This window comes from Dermacentor silvarum, chromosome 3 (genome assembly GCF_013339745.2).
Source record: "Dermacentor silvarum isolate Dsil-2018 chromosome 3, BIME_Dsil_1.4, whole genome shotgun sequence".
Taxonomy (NCBI): domain Eukaryota; kingdom Metazoa; phylum Arthropoda; class Arachnida; order Ixodida; family Ixodidae; genus Dermacentor; species Dermacentor silvarum.
In genome coordinates this window covers 192,113,841-192,135,729 of record NC_051156.1, presented here as the reverse complement: position 1 = coordinate 192,135,729, position 21,889 = coordinate 192,113,841, and the positions used below count along the sequence as shown (strand labels likewise).

The 21,889-nt window shown below is 47.3% G+C and overlaps 1 protein-coding gene across 1 annotated transcript in view; it reads left to right on the top strand.

Moving 5' to 3' along the window:
- Positions 1–17,611, top strand: part of LOC119445104 (pyridoxal kinase) — a 58,135-nt gene extending 40,524 nt beyond the window's left edge. Inside the window, exon 2 of the mRNA XM_037709427.2 lies at positions 16,718–17,611. Coding sequence (XP_037565355.2) covers positions 16,862–17,533 — 672 coding nt within the window. The 5' untranslated portion in view covers positions 16,718–16,861 and the 3' untranslated portion in view covers positions 17,534–17,611. The remainder of the gene's footprint in view (positions 1–16,717) is intronic.
- The last annotated feature ends 4,278 nt before the right edge of the window (positions 17,612–21,889 follow it).

Sequence of the window (21,889 nt, the reverse complement as noted above, 5' to 3'; positions counted from 1 at the left end):
CGAGCGCAGTTTATCGTCTCGCGACCCTTGGACACGTCATACCGACCGAAGAGCGGTGGGTACTCGTGGTAGGCGGACATCTCCTGGTTTCCTTTCCAATTGAGCGTGTAGCACATGTACTTGGGTAGCCGCGAGAAGGACTGCACGATCTGCCTACAAAAAGGACGAGAAATATCCAGAAAGTTGCGCGCGTCCATCACAATAAACTCCCACTGTTTCAAAAAGCAGCGAGCGTCACTTAGAATATTTCCATACTAGGACACAATGCACAGTTACGTCAGCGCCATTCAGGAACGTCCTTCCGTTATCTTTCACTTTCCTGAAAACCACGGCAATTTTAAGTGGGTGTTTGTTTGTGTGTGTGTGTGTGGGGGGGGGGGGGGGCAGGATAGAGAATGAAGGTAGACGAAAGAGTCCCCAGCCGAAACCTGATCACTACAGATACGTGTAGACGTATTAAAAAAATGTCACAGTTTCGCCCTAAGGGCGAAGCAATGAATGCGATAGCAACACAGCAATGTCATACGAAGTAAGGTGAGCGGCTTTGGTAGCAATATGAATTGTAGTAAACATGAGCTGATTAAGTAAGCAGGTGTGCTGCGGCGTAAGTAGACCGACATGAAGAGAGACTCGATGACCACGAGAAGGCGCGTGTGAAACGGTGGTGTTGATGAGAAGCGCTTCCTGTGGGCAGCGCGTGCGAAGGGACACACCTGTAGTGCTGCACTGCCGATCCGGGCAGCATTGCATGTGTAGCGTGCGTTGGAAAATGTGGCCCGACAATTACTAACTGAATGAACAAGCGTGGTGTGAGCGCGCACAAACAAACATGAATAGATCACACTGAATGACTGCAGACAACGACTGTCAAAACGCTGGCAGCGAGCCCATACGCCGCAGCGGGCGAAGGTACGTGCGGTCTATCGCTTCAACGGAAACTGAGCGGCGAATGCACGGCGTATAAAGGTCAGAGCCGTGTGGAGATAAGAGGCGAGCGACGACCGCGGTTGTTGGCAGAGTAGAAGTGCGCCCCCCCCCCCCCCCCCCCGCGCTCCGTCCGGCGCTGGCTTCCCGCTTCCTTGCTTGCGCGTGGGTGATTGAGTGCGTTCGCTCTCCATGATAGCGCGCGTCCCCGCATGCTTCCGCTCGGGCATACGGCCAACACCACCTAGACTAGTTCTAGGTGGTGTTGATACGGCGCGCGGCGAAGATTTTATCTATGGGGAACCTCACGGCGACGGCGACGGCGACGACGACGGCGACGGCAGAAATCCGGTTGAAGTGTCCATATAATTGCTATCGCAATAAAAAAGGTGGAGCGCAGTTTCGCCCGAAAGGCGAAGCATCGATTGCGATAGCAAATTAGCAGACAGCTATACGAAGTAAGGATAATAGTTTCATCGGCCGTATAAAGCTGTAAGCGTTCGCTTACTAACTAAATAAGCATGATGTCACGCGCGCACAAGCAATCATGAACACATCTCACTCGATGAACGCCGAAACTCGCTGTAAAAACGCTGGAGTGAGAAAGCATGGCAGCAGCAGCGAGCGAATTGACCTTCGTGCGGCCTCTCGCTTCAATGCGAGCAAAGCGGCGAGAACAAAGTGCACACGGAAGTATGAGCCGTCGGCGCACCTAGACTCTACTAATCGCAGGTCGCTTTGAAGATGGGGCTCGCCCCGCCACCGGAGTATAACTGTTGTGTACTGTTGCTGCTGTTGTGTACGTGGCTAGCGAAGCATTGTGATTTTCACTATTCTCAGCAGATATCTTGCGGATCTCAGGTTGTTACGTTATATAGCTCATTTTTTAGACGAATATACTTGTAGCGTGGTGCTCGTAAGCCGATGGTCATTCGTGCTCATTCCCGATCGTAGTGGGTACTGTGACGGTCTTTAAATGCCTGTGCACGGTATGCCCAGGTGTAGTAGAGTTAAGAGGCATCATGGGACCAAATTGTTTCGGCGCTTTCTGGCATGGTGTCTGTTGTAGCCTGTGCATTTCTTCGAAACGTGTGAAGCGAGGTAATACAGCATTACTCCTGCGAAAATTTATTTTTAAGCACTGTAATGGGTTCTCTAGCTGTATTTACAAGGCAACTTTTCATATCAATAATCACTTTTGTTGTTTTACTTGTACTTAGAAACACTTTGAAGAGGACCAGTATGAGGGAAATCGACAGGATGGGCACCGTCTGTTAAAGTCAACAGCCTTACATCATCATGGACTATATTTTCGAAGTGAAAAACATTGCTAATCTGTATTTGACTGTCTTAGTTTCATTTACGGTTTTTGTACGCGATATGTATGCAGTGTTGTTTATTTTTTCAATGTAGTTATCGGTGTTCTAATGGTTATTTATAAAATGTTCTGTACTCGCCATCGATGTGTTTGGCTGATGCGACGTATTCGATGATAGCTGATGTATTCTGGCTGGGTATCTTGATTAATATTACCCGCGGTTGTGTTTTCTTGTTTGCATTCTTGTTTTCGATTTATATTGTGTGTAATAAGGTTGATGTACTCACTTGAACCCCCCCCCCCCCCCCCATGTAATGAATAAATTAAAAAAACAACTCTCACTATCCCGAATTGTATGTCGAGCCTACCTTGCGAATTTTTTTTTTATCTCGTCTTTCAACATAACCTTCAGGCGCCACACAGTACATGTACATATCTCTTTCATGATCGATTGTACTATACATTATAAGTAAATGTATTTTGTGCATCGTTTGGTTTCTTGTGTGTACTACGCAAGATTGACACAGACAACTTACGTTACATGTTTCTCTACAGCACTAACTAAACCTTATTTTCACATCGCAGTTGTTTTTACACCAGCTTAATCCTGTCAGCACACAGTTTTGTGGGCAAAAAAAAAGCTAAATTGCGCGTAGATATCGTCAAATAACTGCAACGAACGCGAAGAGCACGCGCAACGCAAGGGAAACTAACCGCCGTGCGCGAGTGGCTGGCTACGGTAAAGGAGGCGTGACGTGTAAACCAAAATACAACAGCGAAAAAGAAAAACTTCCACACACAGGGGGTCGCAAACCTTATATACCAAGCACCGAAGCGCAAAAAAAAAAAAATAGTGCGTATTTCAAACATACACACGGCATGTTAAATGTAAATTGAATTAGGCAACTTGGGGCATGTTCCCGGCGCCATACATTTACGTCTTGGACCTTCGACGAGTTAACGGCTGTTGGTTATAAAGATGTGCAGATGCGATACCGATAAAAAAAATTTTATCAAGGCAAAGCACTTGGAAGTGCGCCGCGAGTAACACTATTTATGAACGCAAGCGTAGCTGAGTCTCAGCTCGTGTGACTCAATATGGCGGCGCCAGCGGGGTTGTCTCCACCCTGGACGGTGGCGCTGGGCATCGAGGCACCCTACGCGGAACTATACCGTGGCGCCCCCAGCGGAGTATGCAGCTGTGGCACCACCTGTCAACGCCAAGTCATGTACACCAGATCGAAGTTTTCGATTAACGGTGTTTGAGAGGTTCGGGCCCCTTCAATATAAATTTGCTAAGCCATATAAACTTATAATTGAGGACCTTAACCGAGAAAGTGTAAGCGTGGGGTTGAAGATTAATATGCAGAAAACAACGGTAATGTTCAATGGCCTCCATGGCAAGGGAACTAGAATTTAGGGTCGCCAGTCAGCCTCTAGAGTCTGTAAAGGAGTACGTTTATCTAGGTCAATTACTTACAGGGGACCCTTCATGATAAGGAAATTTACAGAAGAATAAAATTGGGTTTAGAGTGCATACGGCAGACATTGCCAAATCCTGACCGGGAGCTTACCACTATCGTTGAAAAGAAAAGTGCACAATCATTGCATTCTACCGGTGCTAACATATGGGGCAGAAACTTGGAGGTTAACAAAGAAGCTCGAGAACAAGTTAAGGACCGCACAAAGAGCGATGGAGCGAAAAATCTTAGGAGTAACGTTAAGAGACAGAAAGAGAGCGGTGTGGATCAGAGAACAAATGGGGATAGCCGATATTCTAGTTGACATTAAGCGGAAAAAGTGGAGCTGGGCAGGCCATGTAATGCATAGGTTGGATAACCGGTGGACTATTATAGTTACAGAATGGATACCAAGAGAAGGGAAACGCAGTCGAGGACGGCAGAAAACTAGGTGGGCTGATGAAGTTAGGAAATTTGCAGGCGCAAGTTGGAATCAGCTAGCGCAAGAAAGGGGTAATTGGAGATCTCAGGGAGAGGGCTTCGTCCTGCAGTGGGTACAAATATAGGCTGATGATCATGATGATGATGACGATAAACTTATAATAGCTCGTTTAATTGAGAATCAGCGTATGACAAAAGTTGACGACGTCTGGTGCGTAAGTAGAGAGAGCTAGAGAGAAACACGAAGGAAAGGCAGGTGAAATTAAACAAGGTATCGCCCGGTTGGCTATCCTACATGTGTGGAAAGAGAAAGGGTGAAAGAAAGAAAACAAGGAGATAAGCAGTCAGTGTCCACGCACCTGCAGACAAATGTGAATTCCCTCACGTATGTAGTCACAAGCGCTCGTATAGCTCTGTTGCCTTCAAGAAGCGCATTAGAGTTTTACTGGCTTTACATGCACCTACTAGAAGTCTGCGCCCAAGGTCCGAGGACTTTTACCTGCGAGAACGGTCTGTCGTTTAACTGACTTAGACATGTACGCAGAGCAACCTACGAATCTCTGGTGTGCAAAGTTACGAGAGTATACTACTAAGACTGAAATTACTTGTTCAAGCAACAGAGGTCAAATGACGCCGTCGTAAGCACTCTATTTGCTGCGTGATATCTGAAAATTCCGAAGGATTGCGACCGTATTGCGCGCCTCATCCCCAACTCCATCCCTCATTTGCATAAACCAACTGAATACGTTTGTACCGCGAGATCTGCCATCTTGTTTCGGCCAAACGAGACGTGTGCAAAAGCGCGTACTCTCGCGTCAGTGCCACGCGTCGCGTGAAAAAGTCGCGTCACCGCTCACTTGTCCTCCAGGATGAACTTGTAATAGTAGAGCGTGGGGTCCTCGATGGTGGTCTGGATGACGTCGGTGGCGTCGAGCGCAATCTCGCCCAGGTTCCCGTCCTGGTCAAGCACTCGGCGAAGCTCCGGGATCTGCATGGACACAGCCACAGGATTCCTCGGCAAGCAGCGCGAACGCCTGTACTGCTAACCACGCGTCACCGCGTCACCTTTGCCTAAACAGTACAAAGACTGCCCATAAGTAAAACTGGGTTCGTGTTAGGTGGTCATAAGTTTGTTTTAGAGTTAGAAGCTCTCACCCTTCTTATATGTTTTTGACAAAAGCTCCGATGGGAAACCCGTTTATTGTGGGTATTTTAATGAAGGAAGAATTGTGTGGCCGTACCTTCTTTTGTGATTTTATCTGCAACTAAGTCATTTCTTTGTTTAAAACAAATGTTCCGAGGTTTCTATAGTTAGAGTCATCTAGCAATACATTTCAGTGAACGGTGAAATTTTGTCGCAAAAATAAACTATGACCTATACGAACCTATCGAGTGACTAATTGAGAGATTGGACGAGAAGAAGGAAAACAGAGAGGCTCGATTTTTGTTAATCACGATCATATAAAACCAACAGATACTGAAGCCAAAGAAATCATAGTGGTAATTAGCTGTGGTTGAAATTGAAATGCCGAGAATAACGTGGAAAAGTAAAAACTGAAACGGGACGAAAAGATAAATTGTCACCGGTGGGAGACAAGCATACCACCTCCGCATTGCGCGTGCGTTTCACTATCAATTGTGCTACGGCGATGGCCATCGATCCGTCCACTATCTTGGGTATTTATGTGTACTAGATCTAGCCGTGGAAGTGTTAGCCAGCGCCACTCAGGGCTACGACTCTGTTGGCTTTATATGGTCGTGATAGATTGATTGCTTGATTGAGGTCTCTGTTGACTTGAAGGGACGTCAAAAATGGATTGATTGATTGATTGATTGATTGATTGATTGATTGATTGATTGATTGATTGATTGATTGATTGATCGCAACGTCCGAGAGCAACTGCAGCACAGAAGCTCTGAGATATGGCACTGACTGGCCCAATGTTTGCCTGTACAGTTTCTTTTCACCTTGTCCTCTGTGAGGTTGCAGAAGATCGGGTACCGCTCGCACAGCTTATCCTTCTTGATCCTGTACAACGGGGAAAGAAAGAGTCAACACTGAATATGCCGTCGTCGAGATAGGCCATGACTTCGGAAATGGAGATGGACAATACTGAAAACAACACCAGAAAAGCTATTTATTTCCTGTTTTGTTCGAAAGCGTCAAACTGCGGGATACAATTTACAACTTGCGGATGCAATCAATGCAAGTTACAACTGCGAGATTTCAGTGTTTCGTTTGAACATTTCTAAACACGTCGCGCCAGGGTTGAACAATTTTACTGCTATGCCTATCTGCTGTAGCAAATCAGTTCTGCAAAAACTTGAAGTGTGGAGTAAGTTTCACGAAATAGAAAAGAAAACTGTCATCCATCCAGAGACTAGCGCGCAGTTACAAGGAAAACACGTGCAAGTTTCTCTGAAAGAAAGTTTCGCAGATAAAGAAAAAAAGCTATGCTGGTCTGAGTATCTAACCCAGGGCCAACGTTTTTACGAGGCGGTCGCTCGACCATCTGAGCTATACCACGGGGGCCAGAATATCGCGGTGGGAGGCCGATTCAATCGACAATTCAAGCGACAACTCGTGCTGCGTTTCATTCGTATATTTCGTCGATCAGTGCATATATACGTTACCAGTTGGTGACGCAGACGGAGATTCCGGGGAAGCGCAGTGTCTGCGTGCTCTCGATCAGCACATCAACCACGGTCGGGTGCCGGAGGAACGAGACCAGCGTGCCGGTCGCCTGGTACAACAGGCCGGACAGCATCAGCGTCCCACTCACGATGCGCAGCACCCGGAACACAAGCCGCAACCTGCGAGTTGGCAAGAAGACACACGCGTTATGTCGCATGCCTATGTATAGCTGTCATACCAGCAACCAGATCCACTTTCGACGACCACTTTCGGCGATAGTATTGTCTCGGCGACGGTATCGCCGTCAGGCGCGCTGATTGGCTAGTTGAGCAAAAAGCAAATGAGCTGATTGGCTGGTTGAGCACTGCGTCACGCGAAGGCGATATCAGTCGCAGAATGCGATCGTCGCAGAATACGTCCCTAGGTTTCGTCTGGTCGGACCGGCTACGACTGCATCTCTCTCGTACGCATGCTCTGGTCTGTTAAAACTTGTTAGGAACTTTATGGATTTTTTTTTTTATGCATCGCTGACGCAGCAGGAGACGCATGGTACCAGACCCAACGTTTGACAGAACGATGCGACGCGACTGAAGGACGCCTATCTCGATCGCTTGACGCTAGCTGTTGAGATCCGTTAAAACCTGTCAGGTACGTTGGAAATTTGTTGAACGGGGTTGCTGGCCCGACAAGTCCCGGTTGTCGTCGACACGTCAGATCGCAGGCAGAACATTCAGGCTGCAGGTGTCTCCTGCTTTAAATATATCGTACAAATTATCTTCCGCCCATAGTCTCGATTGGTCAGCTGGCACGCTGCACCCTAAAGATTCCCACGTTTCTGATGGAACCCCCTGGATCACACGGTGAAGGTTCTCCGGCAAAACACCAGGCATGAGGTAAAATAATTGAGGAATTTAAAATAATTGAGGAATTTCATCTTTCTAGATTTCTCCCGCTTCTGCGACAGTTTTTAGATGAGATTTTACCTGCTAAACATTCTGATGCAATCCAACGAAAGCAATCCAACCGAAGAATTGCAATGGGGGACACTTCCTCCTGTCTAATTCCGAGCACTTCCGACACTCCCGTTTACTTTACGAGCTTTTTTTTTTCCGAGCTGGTGTTCCGACAATCCTCCTTCGGATCGTCGCCAATCTTCAGTTTCAAAACCAGACGGTGCGTATTCTGCGCTATAGCAGTTCAGTATTATAAAAGCTATTAAGAGACTATGGTACGTAGTACATGGTAGTCCCTATGGTAGTCCCTTAGTACTACCATGTCGGTGCGGGATAGGCTATAGAAAGCTGTTTCGGTACTAAAGGAAGTTAGAAAGAAAAACGTGAGAAAAGCTGCGTGCATTTTCAAAGGTTGCGTTGATCTCACTTTCTCTCCGCCGTCTTCATCTTGGTTGCCGAACGTTATGGCCGCTCGCTCCGGTCTGCGGGCGACTCCTCGCTTCGGATATAGTGATGCGACCGCGTTTTGACGAACTTTTTTTTTTCTCTTTTTATTTAGTCTCATATCCTACAGTACTCTGTCGTGAGTGGAGCAGATACGCAGAAAATACCCAAAGAAATAAAGCACTAACGCGGTGTAAGGGGATCAGGCTGCACCGTTTCGTGACGCTTGAAATTGGATATCGACCGCGCGTTGCCAGCGCGCGCGTATCCGTGTTCTTATAAACAGGCGCAAACTGTGGGAACGCGACAGGTGTTAGGTCGTGCAACAGGCACATTTGCATAATGTGCGCGATGTTGGTATTAAAGGTATCGACAGTATATCTATTTGTCACGCGGCGGTCCTCGTCAACGTGCGTACTCGCGTATATGGTGCGTTGCCTCCTGCTTACTGTATACGGCCAGTTTTACGTAGACATCGTTGGAGATACAGGGATGACCGTGACCGACTGCGCGTTATGGCGTCGCCGCGCGCGCAGTCGCAGTTTGACATGATTAATAAAAATTGGGCCCCTCGGTTCCCTTTCTTCTCGTTCAATGCATACATACGCACATGCATACATTCTGTATGGATAAGGTGGGATGCCTGAGTCACTGGGTAGTCGCGGGCCGCTTTTCAGCGAACCTATAGCTCTTTCGTGCCAACATGGAATGCTTGGCGCTGGATGGCGCCAAGCGTTCTTAGGGGAGCGTGAAAGAGTAATCCCGCTGCAGTACACGCCTCATAGATAACTCGTTCAGACGGTGGCAAAACGTTGGGTCCCTTAAGGTAAGTGTTGTCAGGCACTCACCGATGGAAAAAGTTGCAGTGGCTTAGCTCGGCTATGCCAGGATATACGTAGCGTTAGCAAAGGTTCAGCTGATTATTCTTAGCTTATTCTTAAGAATGTTCTTAAGATAAGATTATTCTTATGAGTCAAGCTTCTCCGTTCTTCTGCGCTGTTGAGCAGCATTTGCGCTCTCCTTCTCCATGGCTATACCACACTGGCAAACGCCAGTCAGAAGCGCAGCGGCTCCAGCGCAGTGTCAGACGGCGACTGCAGAGCGAGCGCGCGCCGGCGCCAGTGCGTCTACCACGGCTACGACGTCACTCCTCTGGAATGCGCAGACCGGCGGCGGTGAGTCGCGCGCGGCGCCGCGGCGGCGGCGGAGTGCGCGAGAGGTGCCGGCTCCGGTGGGCCCGGTGCGCAAGCCATGTGACATCACTGATCCTTGCGCATGCGCAGCACGGCTCTTGATGTGCCGCGCGAAACGGGCTTGGCTAGGCCAGTGTAGCTAACGCTACAAAAAGAGCCCATGCCAAACAGCTCTACTGGTATACGTTCGTGAGAATGTGTTAAGTTAGCATCCCGCCTGTCCACCCTCCGATCCTCCGCAGCAACCCAGTGTCTATATAGCTTGTCAGCATACGTAGAGATCTGAGTTACTCGCGCACTCGCTTGTCCTACCTCCGCGACGATCTTGAGGCCTACCTATGAAGCATTCCCACCGATGTAGATTTCCCAGTGATCAACACACAGTGATGACATCAATAACCGCGAAACACTTTGTCTGATCGAGTGGCTCCTCAAATTCACACATGTGAAATGAGAATCCCGAAACGTACACCTCCCCTCACCTATAGCCGCTATTTTGTATATTGTCGGTCACGGTTCTGGTGATTGACGTACAAATAAATGAAGCATTCAAATGATGTTTTTTCTTATATCGGTAGATATGGGGCACCCTTCTGAGAACGTATACGTTTAAGTAGAGATCATTTTCACAGTTGTCTCTCACCCTCACGGAGTGATCCGCAGAACGGCATCAGAAAGTCATAAGGGCGACATGGGTGTCGTTATGTAAGAGCCGGAGAGCGCATCTGAGACCATGTGACGCTCAGAGCCCGAAATCTCCGCGCGGACGGCTTTAGATGAGGCAAAAGAGAAAAATTTGTGAAGCTTTGACTTTTTTTTGCGTAATAGACATGCAGATGGCGACTCGTCTCTCATTGGCTGCAGTACTGCAGTGACCTTTCCACAACAAACATAACGTTTGCTCGAAGCGACGAGAAATGTGGTTCGAGGATTAACCGCCTCAAAAACAGTTTGTCATTTTTATGATGATTACGAGAGCCTCAGCTGACATCCAAGATGCATGGCGCGCTGGTTCGTGCGAACGCTGAGAAACGCTTCATGCGGCAACTTGGCTCCTTGAAAGGTCATTGAAAGGTCATTGAGAGATAATTGAAAAGCGGCACGCACCCCGTGCATTCATGGCGCAGCTCGCTAAAGCATTGGTGCGAAAGGCGTTCATTGAAAAACTAGCATTTGTGACGCAGCCTGCTAATGCGTCCGGTTGTTGTCCTTGAAGAACCGTTGTGACGGGTTCGACTCTGCTCAGCTTCGGAGAAATTTAAGCGATCTTTTTCGCCATTGTAGAAGTGACACATTCTCAGTGGCACACATACCTTTTTAACCAAGTTGGCATCAAAGACGTTCATTGAAGACTGGCTCTTACCTACTGGCACATATCCAGTGCTCCGAGTCGGCCTCAAAGAGTTTCGGCGTTAAAGAGTTTCTCTCTCCCCCCCACCGCCGAAAAAAATTCCAGGCTACGCCACTGGTTGGCAGATGGTATATATACCATATAGGGGAGCCGCGTGTGGGACTGCAAGAACGACCGCAATTTTTTTTAATCGTGCATGACTAATATGTACACAAACACAAATTTATGCAGATAATATGGTCATTAGATTAATCGATTGAGCCATATCACTGCATGACACGCAACAAATATGGATCGTAAAGCGTATTCGAATGGTAATGTAAGAAAACAAGAGTCGCGATGACACGGGGAAGCTAATTAAGAGACGGACAACACCAAGGGATATGCAGAAGTGTACCGGAGAGAAAGCACCGTGCAAACCCGTGTTGAATCCTTCCTCCAATATTACAACGCAAGCGCGATGGCCGAGACAGAGAACAACCAACTTCCCAACACCATAGCCACTAAGCAACCACGGCCGGGTGCTACTTCACTTACTTTACTTACTTGTTCAGCACGATTCTTCCGCACCACGGTACGTTTATTATGCTCGAAAAAGCAAAAAAAAAAAAAAATCATGAGCCATTCCACTCAGTGAAGGTGGATGACCAGCGAAGCAGACACAGACATGACACAGAATTTTAAACAAAGGTATCACATTTATTGTCTTGATAGGTGGTCATCGTTACGAAAGGTACGCACACACATTTATTGTATTCATCGGTGGACAATTGGTGCTTGCGGCCCGCCGGCGCCGATTGCACTCTCGCATCTGTTCTCGCCGTCGCTCTGTTGCTAATCGGGAGTCCCGACCTCCCCATTACGACGACAGAAGAGAAGTGACATTCAAATGGAGGGCGGTAACTTGTCTTTCTGGTTCGTTTATATACCGCCACCACGGGAGAGCGGAGGCAAGGAAAACTTCCGAGTGCAAGCGCTCGGAACGCCGACAAAGGGAGGGCGATGCGAACGTAGACATGGCCGACGCGGGTGGCACAGCGGCGAATCTTTGAGAAACCTTTATTATCTACCTGGGAGTCTGCTGATATTGAAAATGGCGCCTATTGATAACTACCCAATCTACTCAAAATGCATATCCGAGGGACGCCGACGAGCCAACTGTGGAAGACGACGAACGCGCGAGCATGTGGCACGAGCGCGTTCACGCCGACCAGCCAGCTGTGGAAGACGACGAACGCGCGAGCATGTGGCACGAGCGCGTTCACGCCGACCAGCCAGCTGTGGAAGACGACGAACGCGCGAGCATGTGGCACGAGCGCGTTCACGCCGACCAGCCAGCTGTGGAAGACGACGAACGCGCGAGCATGTGGCACGAGCGCGTTCACGCCGACCAGCCAGCTGTGGAAGACGACGAACGCGCGAGCATGTGGTAAGAGCGCGTTCACGCCGACCAGCCAGCTGTGGAAGACGACGAACGCGCGAGCATGTGGCACGAGCGCGTTCACGCCGACCAGCCAGCTGTGGAAGACGACGAACGCGCGAGCATGTGGCACGAGCGCGTTCACGCCGACCAGCCAGCTGTGGAAGACGACGAACACGCGAGCATGTGGCACGAGCGCGTTCACGCCGACCAGCCAGCTGTGGAAGACGACGAACGCGCGAGCATGTGGCACGAGCGCGTTCACGCCGACCAGCCAGCTGTGGAAGAAGACGACGACGAACGCGCGAGCATGTGGCACGAGCGCTTTCGCGCGGAACCTGAGGTTTTGCTTACGCACACGAAAAATCCACGGAACACCAGTCATAAACAGTTTCGCTGTAAAAGACGACGCTGAACGTAAGGAGTCGCGGGCCCCCAAACGTCGCGGGTCCCCCATTAATGTTGGCTCAAATTCTCGCCCCCATTCTAAACCCAAGAAAGCCCTAATGGCGCCGAGTTAACAGACTCTATTTTGGAGAGAGCAATTGCCACTGCGGTGCTCTCGCCGCCCGAGGGCTGATGAGAGTGCTTCAGTGGAATTGTCGTTCTATACTTGCTGCTTCAACAGATTTACTTCATCTCACACATAAATTTTGTCCGGATATCATACTTTTACAAGAAACTTGGTTGTATACAGGAAAAAATTTTTCATTGCGAAATTATCGATGTTTTCGTTTGGACCGTCCTACTAGAGGCGGAGGCATTGTAATATTTATTTCAACAAAATTTTGCCACATAACAAAGTTAGCATTCACGTTAATGGCCCCAGACAGTGAAATACTTGCGGTAGAAATAAATTTGCCCCGATGTAGACCTTTCACAGTCGTAAATTCCTACTTTCCTGTTGGGGTCCAGAACATTAGTTCCTTAGATTCAATTATAGCAAATTGCGGAAAAGATATAATCTTAGCTGGTGATTTCAATTCGCATCATGTATCATGGGGATACAAAACGGATCAGTGTGGTAAACGACTGTGGGAATGGGCAGTAGATAATGGGCTTTCCTGCATGAACACTGGAGCCGTTACGTTTCTCCGAGGACAGTCTCGCTCTGTTTTAGACCTGACGTTCTCTGGAACAAATATTGTTGTGTCTTCATGGTCAACGATTGACTGCGCTACAAACAGTGACCACCTACCTGTTGTTTTTGAAGTGGTAGGCCCGCTAACCTCTCCGGAGCTTCATAAGAGAAGTTTTATTAATTATACTCGTTTTAATACTTGTTTGAAAACAGCGTTTAATTCAATGAGACATATGAGTTGTATTCAAAAGGCTCATAGTTTATGTTCGATATTGGAGGATTCTAAAAAACGATCTGAATTTGTAATTTGTTCTAGTAAAAGCAATAGCCCTAGTAAATGGTGGAATGACGACTGCACTAGAGAATTTAGGCGGAGGAAAGCTGCGTGGAAAAAGCTCCTATACAACCAGTGTCCAAAAAACTGGAATGATTACAAATACATAGCGGCCACCTTTAAACGTACAGTTTCTAAAGCGAAAGAAGAGTTTAACATCAGACATTTTGATTTCTTGTCCCAAACAGGCAACAGAGGGGCATTGTTCCGCTTTCTAAGATCACTGAAGATGATTCAACCATCAATCAATGCAGATTCACTTGTTCTTACACCGAATGAAATTACTGAGTTCTTGGAAAAAATTGGCAAAGGGCTTGAGAGCCGCTTTTCATCTTGTCTCCCTTGTCGGCCTTTATTGCTTGGCTCTGTGGATAATTTCGAAGAGGTGTCATTACCGGAATTGGCCTCAGTGATTGTAAGTTTGCCCGCTGCTGCCCCAGGTCCGGATGGGGTTACCACCGCAATGATAAAAATTTTGTATAAGGAGTATCCTGATGTCTTATTGGCTCTGGTTAATCATTCTATTGAGAAGGCTTGGATCCCATTGCAATGGAAACTCGCTAAAGTAATATTATTACTCAAAAATCAAGGTAGTGGATATATGCTGGAGAACATTCGGCCTATTTCATTAACGTCAAACCTTGTTAAGCTAATCGAAAGAATACTAAATGTCCGAATCATGAAGTTCGTGAACACCAGAGCCCTTTCCAAATTGGTTTTAGACCAGGCATGTCCATCTGGTGTGCGCACGCAGACATAGAAAGTCGAATTCATATTGCACGGCGCCACGGGAGATGTGCTGCACTGGTCACGCTAGATATCGCCAAAGCTTATGATAGTGTCGAGCATGCAATATTATTGGATAGAATGAATGCACTAGATCTCCCACATTACTTTATAAGATGGACAGCCGAAATTTTGAGGGGGAGAGAATTTTTCTGTGTTAGGAATGGCATCGCCTCTAGAAGGTTTACACAGACCAGGGGTGTACCTCAAGGGGCCGTTTTGTCTCCCCTATTTTTCAATATATTACTAAGTGGTATACCTTGTCAGGCTGATGTAAACACATATGTCTACGCAGATGATATTGCATTTTTTGCTTCTGCAGACGACATTCAGTCTCTTTACGGAAAATTGCAATCTTATCTCAACACACTTGAAAAATACCTGGAAGGAATTCGCCTATCTCTGAACGTTAACAAGAGTGCGGTGCTGGCCTTTCCGCTAAGTAGTCCAGTGTATTTAACTCTCTGTTATCAGAACAAAGTCATCCCCCAAGTTGAACAAACCAAGTACCTTGGGGTGATTTATGACAATAAACTCAATTGGCTACCGCACATTGAGTATATTGCTAAAAAAGGGGGCCGTGCTCTCGGAATATTACGACGGCTGAGCAACAATCGGTCTGGCATGCGAAGAGACACACTACTAAGGATATACAAAATGTATGTCAGGCCAGTATTAGAATTTGGGTGTGTTCTTTTCTCTGGAAGTACCGCGTACAAAATTCGTCCCCTTGTTTTAATAGAACGGGATGCGCTCCGACTCTGCCTTGGCCTCCCCAAATTCGTATCGAACGCTGTGCTTTACCTGGAAGCGCGAGTGCCATCGTTAATGGCTAGATTCAGACTACTAACAGTCCAAACCTTTCTGCGACTGCACGAATCGCCTTTCAGAAGACACCAGACAGTGTTCATAAGTCAGCCCACTTTATTTTTTAATTTCCACTGGCCCCGTTTTCACACGCCACAGGTGGTTTTTGCGCAGGCAATACTCGAGCCGTTGAATGTTAAGCTCTATAATATAACTCCTACAAAGTCTGCTACTCTCTCTCTAGAAATAATTTTGTATAACATCTACCCAAATAATGCAAAACTTTTATCTTCACGAATTCTCAATGCCATGCTGGATGATCACTTGTGTCATATTCAGACCAATGCTATAATAGCTACAGATGCATCACAGAACCACGAAAAGGCAGGTGTAGGAATTTTTTCTCATTCGCTAGATTGGTCCTATTCGATTAGACTTCCAGATTTTACTCCTATCTACACAGCGGAATTCTTAGCTGTGGTTTTAGCATTACGGAAGTTGAACCCCTCTCATTCATCAGTTGCTATTATCACCGACTCACTCTCTCTATGTTCGTCGCTTACAACGCGTAGTGACTCAAAAATTTTGCAAGAGTTACATCTGTTAGCTCCGTCTCATTTGAGTTTACTTCGCTTAATTTGGGTGCCCGGGCACAAAGGTTTGCCTTTGAATGAGTGTGCAGATTCATTAGCGAAGGCTTCCCTAGGGGGTCCTTTAGTACCTGCCGTTCCCCCAACCGCCTATATCACTGCCGCTAGGTTTAGGAGATTAACAATGATGAATGAGATATATAATTCTAGTATGGCTTCGCATTCTGACTACCACCATCTACTATTCCCTTGGAATCGTAAATTCTGCCCAACACGAAAATTAGAGATTACACTAACCAGGATACGTTGCCGCATCCCGACACTAAATTTCTATACACACAGGGCTGGTTTGGCGGCATCTCCTTTGTGTATACAGTGCGGCGAACCAGAAACTATTGATCATTTTCTCCTTGCTTGCCGACGATTCTCCTCAGTAAGGAAAAGGGTGCTTGAGGACCCTGTAAACAAACTTGGCCTCAGTATGAACGCTACCGTCTTGCTTTCGTTTGGAGCTTCCACATTGGGGTACAGCCACCAGAATGTTTGCACTGCAATGCAAAACTTTATCATTAATTCGAATCGACTGCCTTCCTAAAATAGTCAATTATAATAAGTAATTAGAAGACCAAGCAGAATTCATCTTCCTTTTTTCTTTCTTTTTATCTTTTTCTAATTTTATTTAAATCCATTTTCTCCAAACCGCCCAATTCTTGGCCGATCCCCCACGGTGGGTATGTGCCATTTGTGCTGTGGATCATCATCATGATCATCATCAATCGTATCGAGCAGTGCGCGGACCGCGCAAGCTCGTGCCCAACGCGCTTCACGAGAGCCGCATATTTCTAGCCGCTGCCTCGCAGCCCATTTACCATCAAGCTGACAGGGCCATGATTTCGATCCAGGACAGCCGAATATTGTCAATCCAGAGTCACGTCGTTTCTGGATACGTAGGGAACAAATGCATCGCTTTCCCCTTGCAGATCTTGGGCTTCGAGGTCGACACGGTGGACACGGTGCAGTTTTCCAACCACACGGGCTACCCAGTCTGGAAAGGACAGGTAACCGACACCGACGACTTCGAGTCAATTCTGAGTAATCTCGACACGTCCGTCTACTCGCACGTCATGACGGGCTACATATCGTCGGCAGCACTGCTTGAGCGCGTGCGCGACCTCGTCGCCGAAATGAAGAAAGCCAATCCCGAACTGATCTACGTGTGCGATCCGGTAATGGGGGACGACGGTTTCCTCTACGTCCCGGCCGAGTTGGTGCCCATCTACAAGAGAGACCTACTCCCGATGGCCGACATTGTGACGCCAAATCAGTTCGAAAGCGAGCTCTTAACCGGCATCACGATCCGTGACGAAGGGGCAGCGCTCGACGCCATGGAAGCACTGCACGTGATGGGCGCCACATCGGTCGTGATTACGTCGACTACGGTGGACAACAACGTCAACACGCTGGTAGTCTTCGCCAGTAAGCGCACCGGTGACCGGATGACTTCGCTGCGCGTGGACGTGACGCGTATTGACGCTCGCTTCCGCGGAACGGGCGACCTGTTCGCAGCGATCCTGGTCGGCTGGATGACCAAGTCGAACAACAACTTGCGCGTCTCCGTTGAGAAGACCGTGTCTACCATACAAGCAGTGTTGAAGAAGACTTTCAGACATGCCCAGAACATGCACGCAGAGTCGGAGCTCAAGTACACCAGCCACGAGTTGGAGCTACGGCTTGTTCAGAGCAAAGACGAGATAGAGGAGCCACCGCAGAACTTCAAATCCGTGGCCCTCACCTAAATTGGCGCTATACAGTCCACATTTCCGCTGCATTGCAAAAGTCGGCTGACGGGACGAAGTACGCCAATAAACATGTCACCCATTCCGAAGTTGTGGGTTTGCTGTTGTGGGTTTGTGTTACAAGTGTTTGTCATATTTTACTCGCGATTTCAAAAAAAAATTTCGCAGTTTCACCCGAAAGGCGAAGCACCAATTGCGATAGCAAATTAGTAGAGAGCTATACGGAGTAAGGATAGTAGTTTTATCAGCTGTATAAACTTGGACATGCAGCAGCACCAGCAACGCGCAGAACTGTTGTCGACGCCGTCGGCGTTTTGCCCGCGGTCGCAGCGAACGCGCGCGGCGTTTTTATATAAATACGTATTTGGTGCCGCAGCTAAATGTCGCCTCCCCTCCCTCTCTCCCGTCCCCCCACGGCCTTTCGCGCGACGGAAAAAGTTGCGCTTGCTCTCTATATATGGAAAGGAGGAAAGAGACGCTTAATTCTGCAGCCCTTCAGAAAGCACGGCGCAGAACGCGCGTTTGCTCTCCGACGTGCGTTCGCTCCCCATGAAAGCGCGCGTCCCTCGCGCCCTTTCACTCGCACATACAGCGTCCGGAGCGCGGCGACAATTTCCTCGCCGTTGACGTCATACGGAACCTCACGGCGACGGCGACGCCGGCGGCAGGAATCTGCTTTGGAGTGTCCATATAATTGCTATCGCAATAAAAGTTGAAGAACTGCAACACAGATTCGCAGTGATCCTTTATTCAAAGATGCATGTCGCAATTAAATGCTGCAGCTGTTTCCGGGCGGCCGATACCCATGTGGTCTTTCACAGCTTCAATGTAAATGGCAAAGGAAAATTGGTAAATTTGCAGACAAAACTTGAAATCGGCTAGCGCAAAACATATATAGGTAATGGGAAATTGTTGTTGTGTTTTGACCTGAGTGGGTGTGGCGCACACCAACAGGGGAGGGGGGGGGGGATTGGCCATGAATCGGGTGGTTATATTCGGTGTATAAAAACAAGGGAATTAACGATTTGAGCGCTGGTTAGAAAATAAGATTTTGTGAGAGGGAAAAAGGGAAAAGAGGAAAATAATAATAGGTAAAAATAAATAAATGATAAAAGAAAACTATGGTGGGGATGGGGATGATCAGTCTAGCGTGGTAATCGATTCGATTCAATCAGATAATTTTGAATTGCCAAGCAAGCATTTCTGTGGCTGAATTAACCCAATAATAGATCGAGCCTCCAAAAGATAGGATCACAGGCTCCGCTAAATTTAGGTATTCCGCAGCGGGATTTCCAGTAGTCGTTTTCTTATTCCAGAAAAACGCATATATACAAGACAACAAGAAAAAACTGTCAGCCCTTCCACTGGGGTGGAGATGGAAGACCAGCGAAGCTGTACTATTGTGGGAATTATGTATTTCCAATTATGACTATTAACATTTGATGGTGTAATTTGTTATTTGAAGTATTAAAGAATGAGAAATATATATGATCCGGTGGTTTTCATTTATTTAGTGACCACAGGGACCAAGACCTTATGGTCGCTACGGTACACCGTCATAGGGTGTACGGCAAAGGTTGGCACGTTCTTCATGAACACGTCACCAACGCCGCGCGCGTTCGGTGCGAACGCGGGCAAAACGCCGCTGCCGTCGACAACAGTTGTGCGCGTTTTTTGTGTGACCGCACACAACCGCTGTCAAAACGCTGGCTACGTGACCATAGAGTTAATATAAGTATATTAACTCTATGTACGTGACGAACGGCTAAACGCCGTTGTCGACACTCTTTGGGGAAAGCAAAAAAAAAAAAAAACAGCAAAAACAGCGTTGCATGTAGGCTCTTTAGGCAGGGCTGCGCGCATGGGTCGCAGTGGGAGGGTGGGCAGTAGTAGTAGTGATTTATTAATGAAAATGACGCCTATTTCTGCTGCCCAATAGGGAGCACGGCGCAGCGTCAGAGGAAGGGGAAGTAGGAGATAAAGATGTGAGGAAGGGAAGAGAAGGAGAAGCAGCAGTAGTCTCATCCGATCATTGAGGAGGCCGGTGAGCGGGCACCGATACGCGCAGTCTAGGGTGCCTCGTTGCCCTCCTCGCCCCCCACTCCCCTTCCACTGGGAAGTCGCGTTTGCTCTACGCCGTGCGTTCGTTCCCCGTGAAAGCGCGCGTGCCTAGCCCTCGCGCGCTTTCACTCGCACATGAGTCGCGTTTGCTCTCCGCCGTGCGCTCGCTCCTCGTGAAAGCGCGCGTCCCTCGCCCTCGCGCGCTTTAACTCGCACATAAGCCGCGTTTTCTCTCCACCGTGCGCTCGCTCCCCGTGAAAGCGAGCGTCCCTCGCCCTCGCGATCTTTCACTCGCACATAAGTCGCGTTTGCTCTCCGCCGTGCGCTCGCTCCCCGTGAAAGCGAGCGTCCCTCGCCCTCGCGCGCTTTCATTCGCACATACAACATACGGCCAAGAGAGTTTTTTTTTTTTTTTCTATTGCCGGACGCGACGATCGAAAGGGGAGCCCTTAAAAGCTTCGCTGTAAAATGGTCTATTGTCTTCGCTTCGCCACATAATGAGTATACGCGTAATGTTGAGGGGACCAGGCCAGACCTGTGTAAGTAGAAGTTTAACCTAGGTATATGGCAGCGCAGCCGCGATATGGCCACTTCAAGTTTCCGTGTTTGGCAAAAATCTCTGTACTAAGGGTATAGAAGATGTCTGTAATCCATATACTATATATATATATATATATATATATAGAGTTAGTTATTTAGTTATAGCAGAGCCTGGCACTGCATGCATAATCACGCTCCTCTGCGAAATCTAGCAGCAGTGACATGAGCAGTCAAAGGACAATACGGAAAAATCAGGCCACTTTGCGATGCCTTGGCTAGAGAATCTGCAATTTCATTTATAATTAGTCATTTATGCTCAGGCACCCAAATTGAACGCACACTTTTCAAGTAACCAGGTACCAATGAATGAAACGTCCTCATTACGCGAGAGTCACGAGAAGCAGTGGGGGATAAGCATTGTACAATGATAATGAATCAGTGACTATCACGGCTGACGTAATAGATGGGCCTGATTTTCGTAGAGCCAGTACCAATGCCATGAGTTCGGCTAAAAAGATAGGTATAAAATCTGGCAGCCGAAGAGAAAATATCCAATCAAGAATATGGGAAAATATACCTACACGTGACTTTTCTTCACATTGCGAAGCATCTGTCGCAGTAACGATGTTTGTTTGAAAGCCCTGCAGATTATCTTGTAATAGAATGCCTAGAATACGATGTGGAAGAAATTTTGCATTACATATTAGGAATAATGTAATTGAACTGAATATCAGTTATGATGATGTTGCTCACAATTTCACGATTATGTTTTTCGCAAAGGGTTTCTCTCGTTCGTGTTCTGCTATGAATTTGTCGTTCATTAAGATATCCTGTGCATTTCTATTCAATTATTCAGATATCTATTGCATACAGTGCACAAAAATAACAAATAAATGCGAACAAACGTATAAAACCAACCAATAAATGTGTGGCTCAATAATATTGTATTTGTGCTATAGTATAAATACACAGAAGGCAAGGACAAGCAGTCAACCAAAAAATACACGTACAACGTTGTAGGTGTGTTTTTACATGCTGTCCGCCTGTGAAATGCCAGATTGATTTGTCCTGTAGTTTAATTGCACTGCAGTGTATTAATTTATACGGTCACAATAAAATGGACGCTTGTTAGCATTCTTTGTCATCTGCGTGTCTCTTTCTTGCCACCTCCTTAGGTACCCTGTATTTTTTGTGGGGCTTCAATCTTTACTACGAAAAAAAAAAAAAAAAAAACGCCGAACCTATAGCTCATATATTGATGCATGAAAATTTATATTTTTGCCACAGGAATAACCTTTCACGACGGCCTGTATTAATCACACTGAACAGTAAACGGCGTAGTTAAGGGGAGCAGCTTCTTAAAGTGGATGTGCCGAAGAATTATTTTCCACCAACACCAGACACGCCACAGAAACATTTGTATAATGAAAAGGAAGTTTGCCTTGACCAGTGCAGACATTTTTTTTTATTTTATTTTTTTTATTTTTTTTTTTTTTTATTATTATTTTTTTTGGGGGGGGGGGGGGGAGAGAGAGAGAGAGATACAACACATAAAGGCTGCAGTGTATAAAGGGTAAAACAAGCCTTGTTTGGCTTGCGAACTACGATCTGATTATGATGCACGGCGTGGCGGGGGGGGGGGGGGGGGGGGGTAGTTTATCCCGCGACCTCATGCTTCGCAGCCAAACCCCACTGGCCGAAATTCGCGGACCGCGCAGTCCGGAATTTCTCAGACTAATAAATGTTTGTAGAAGA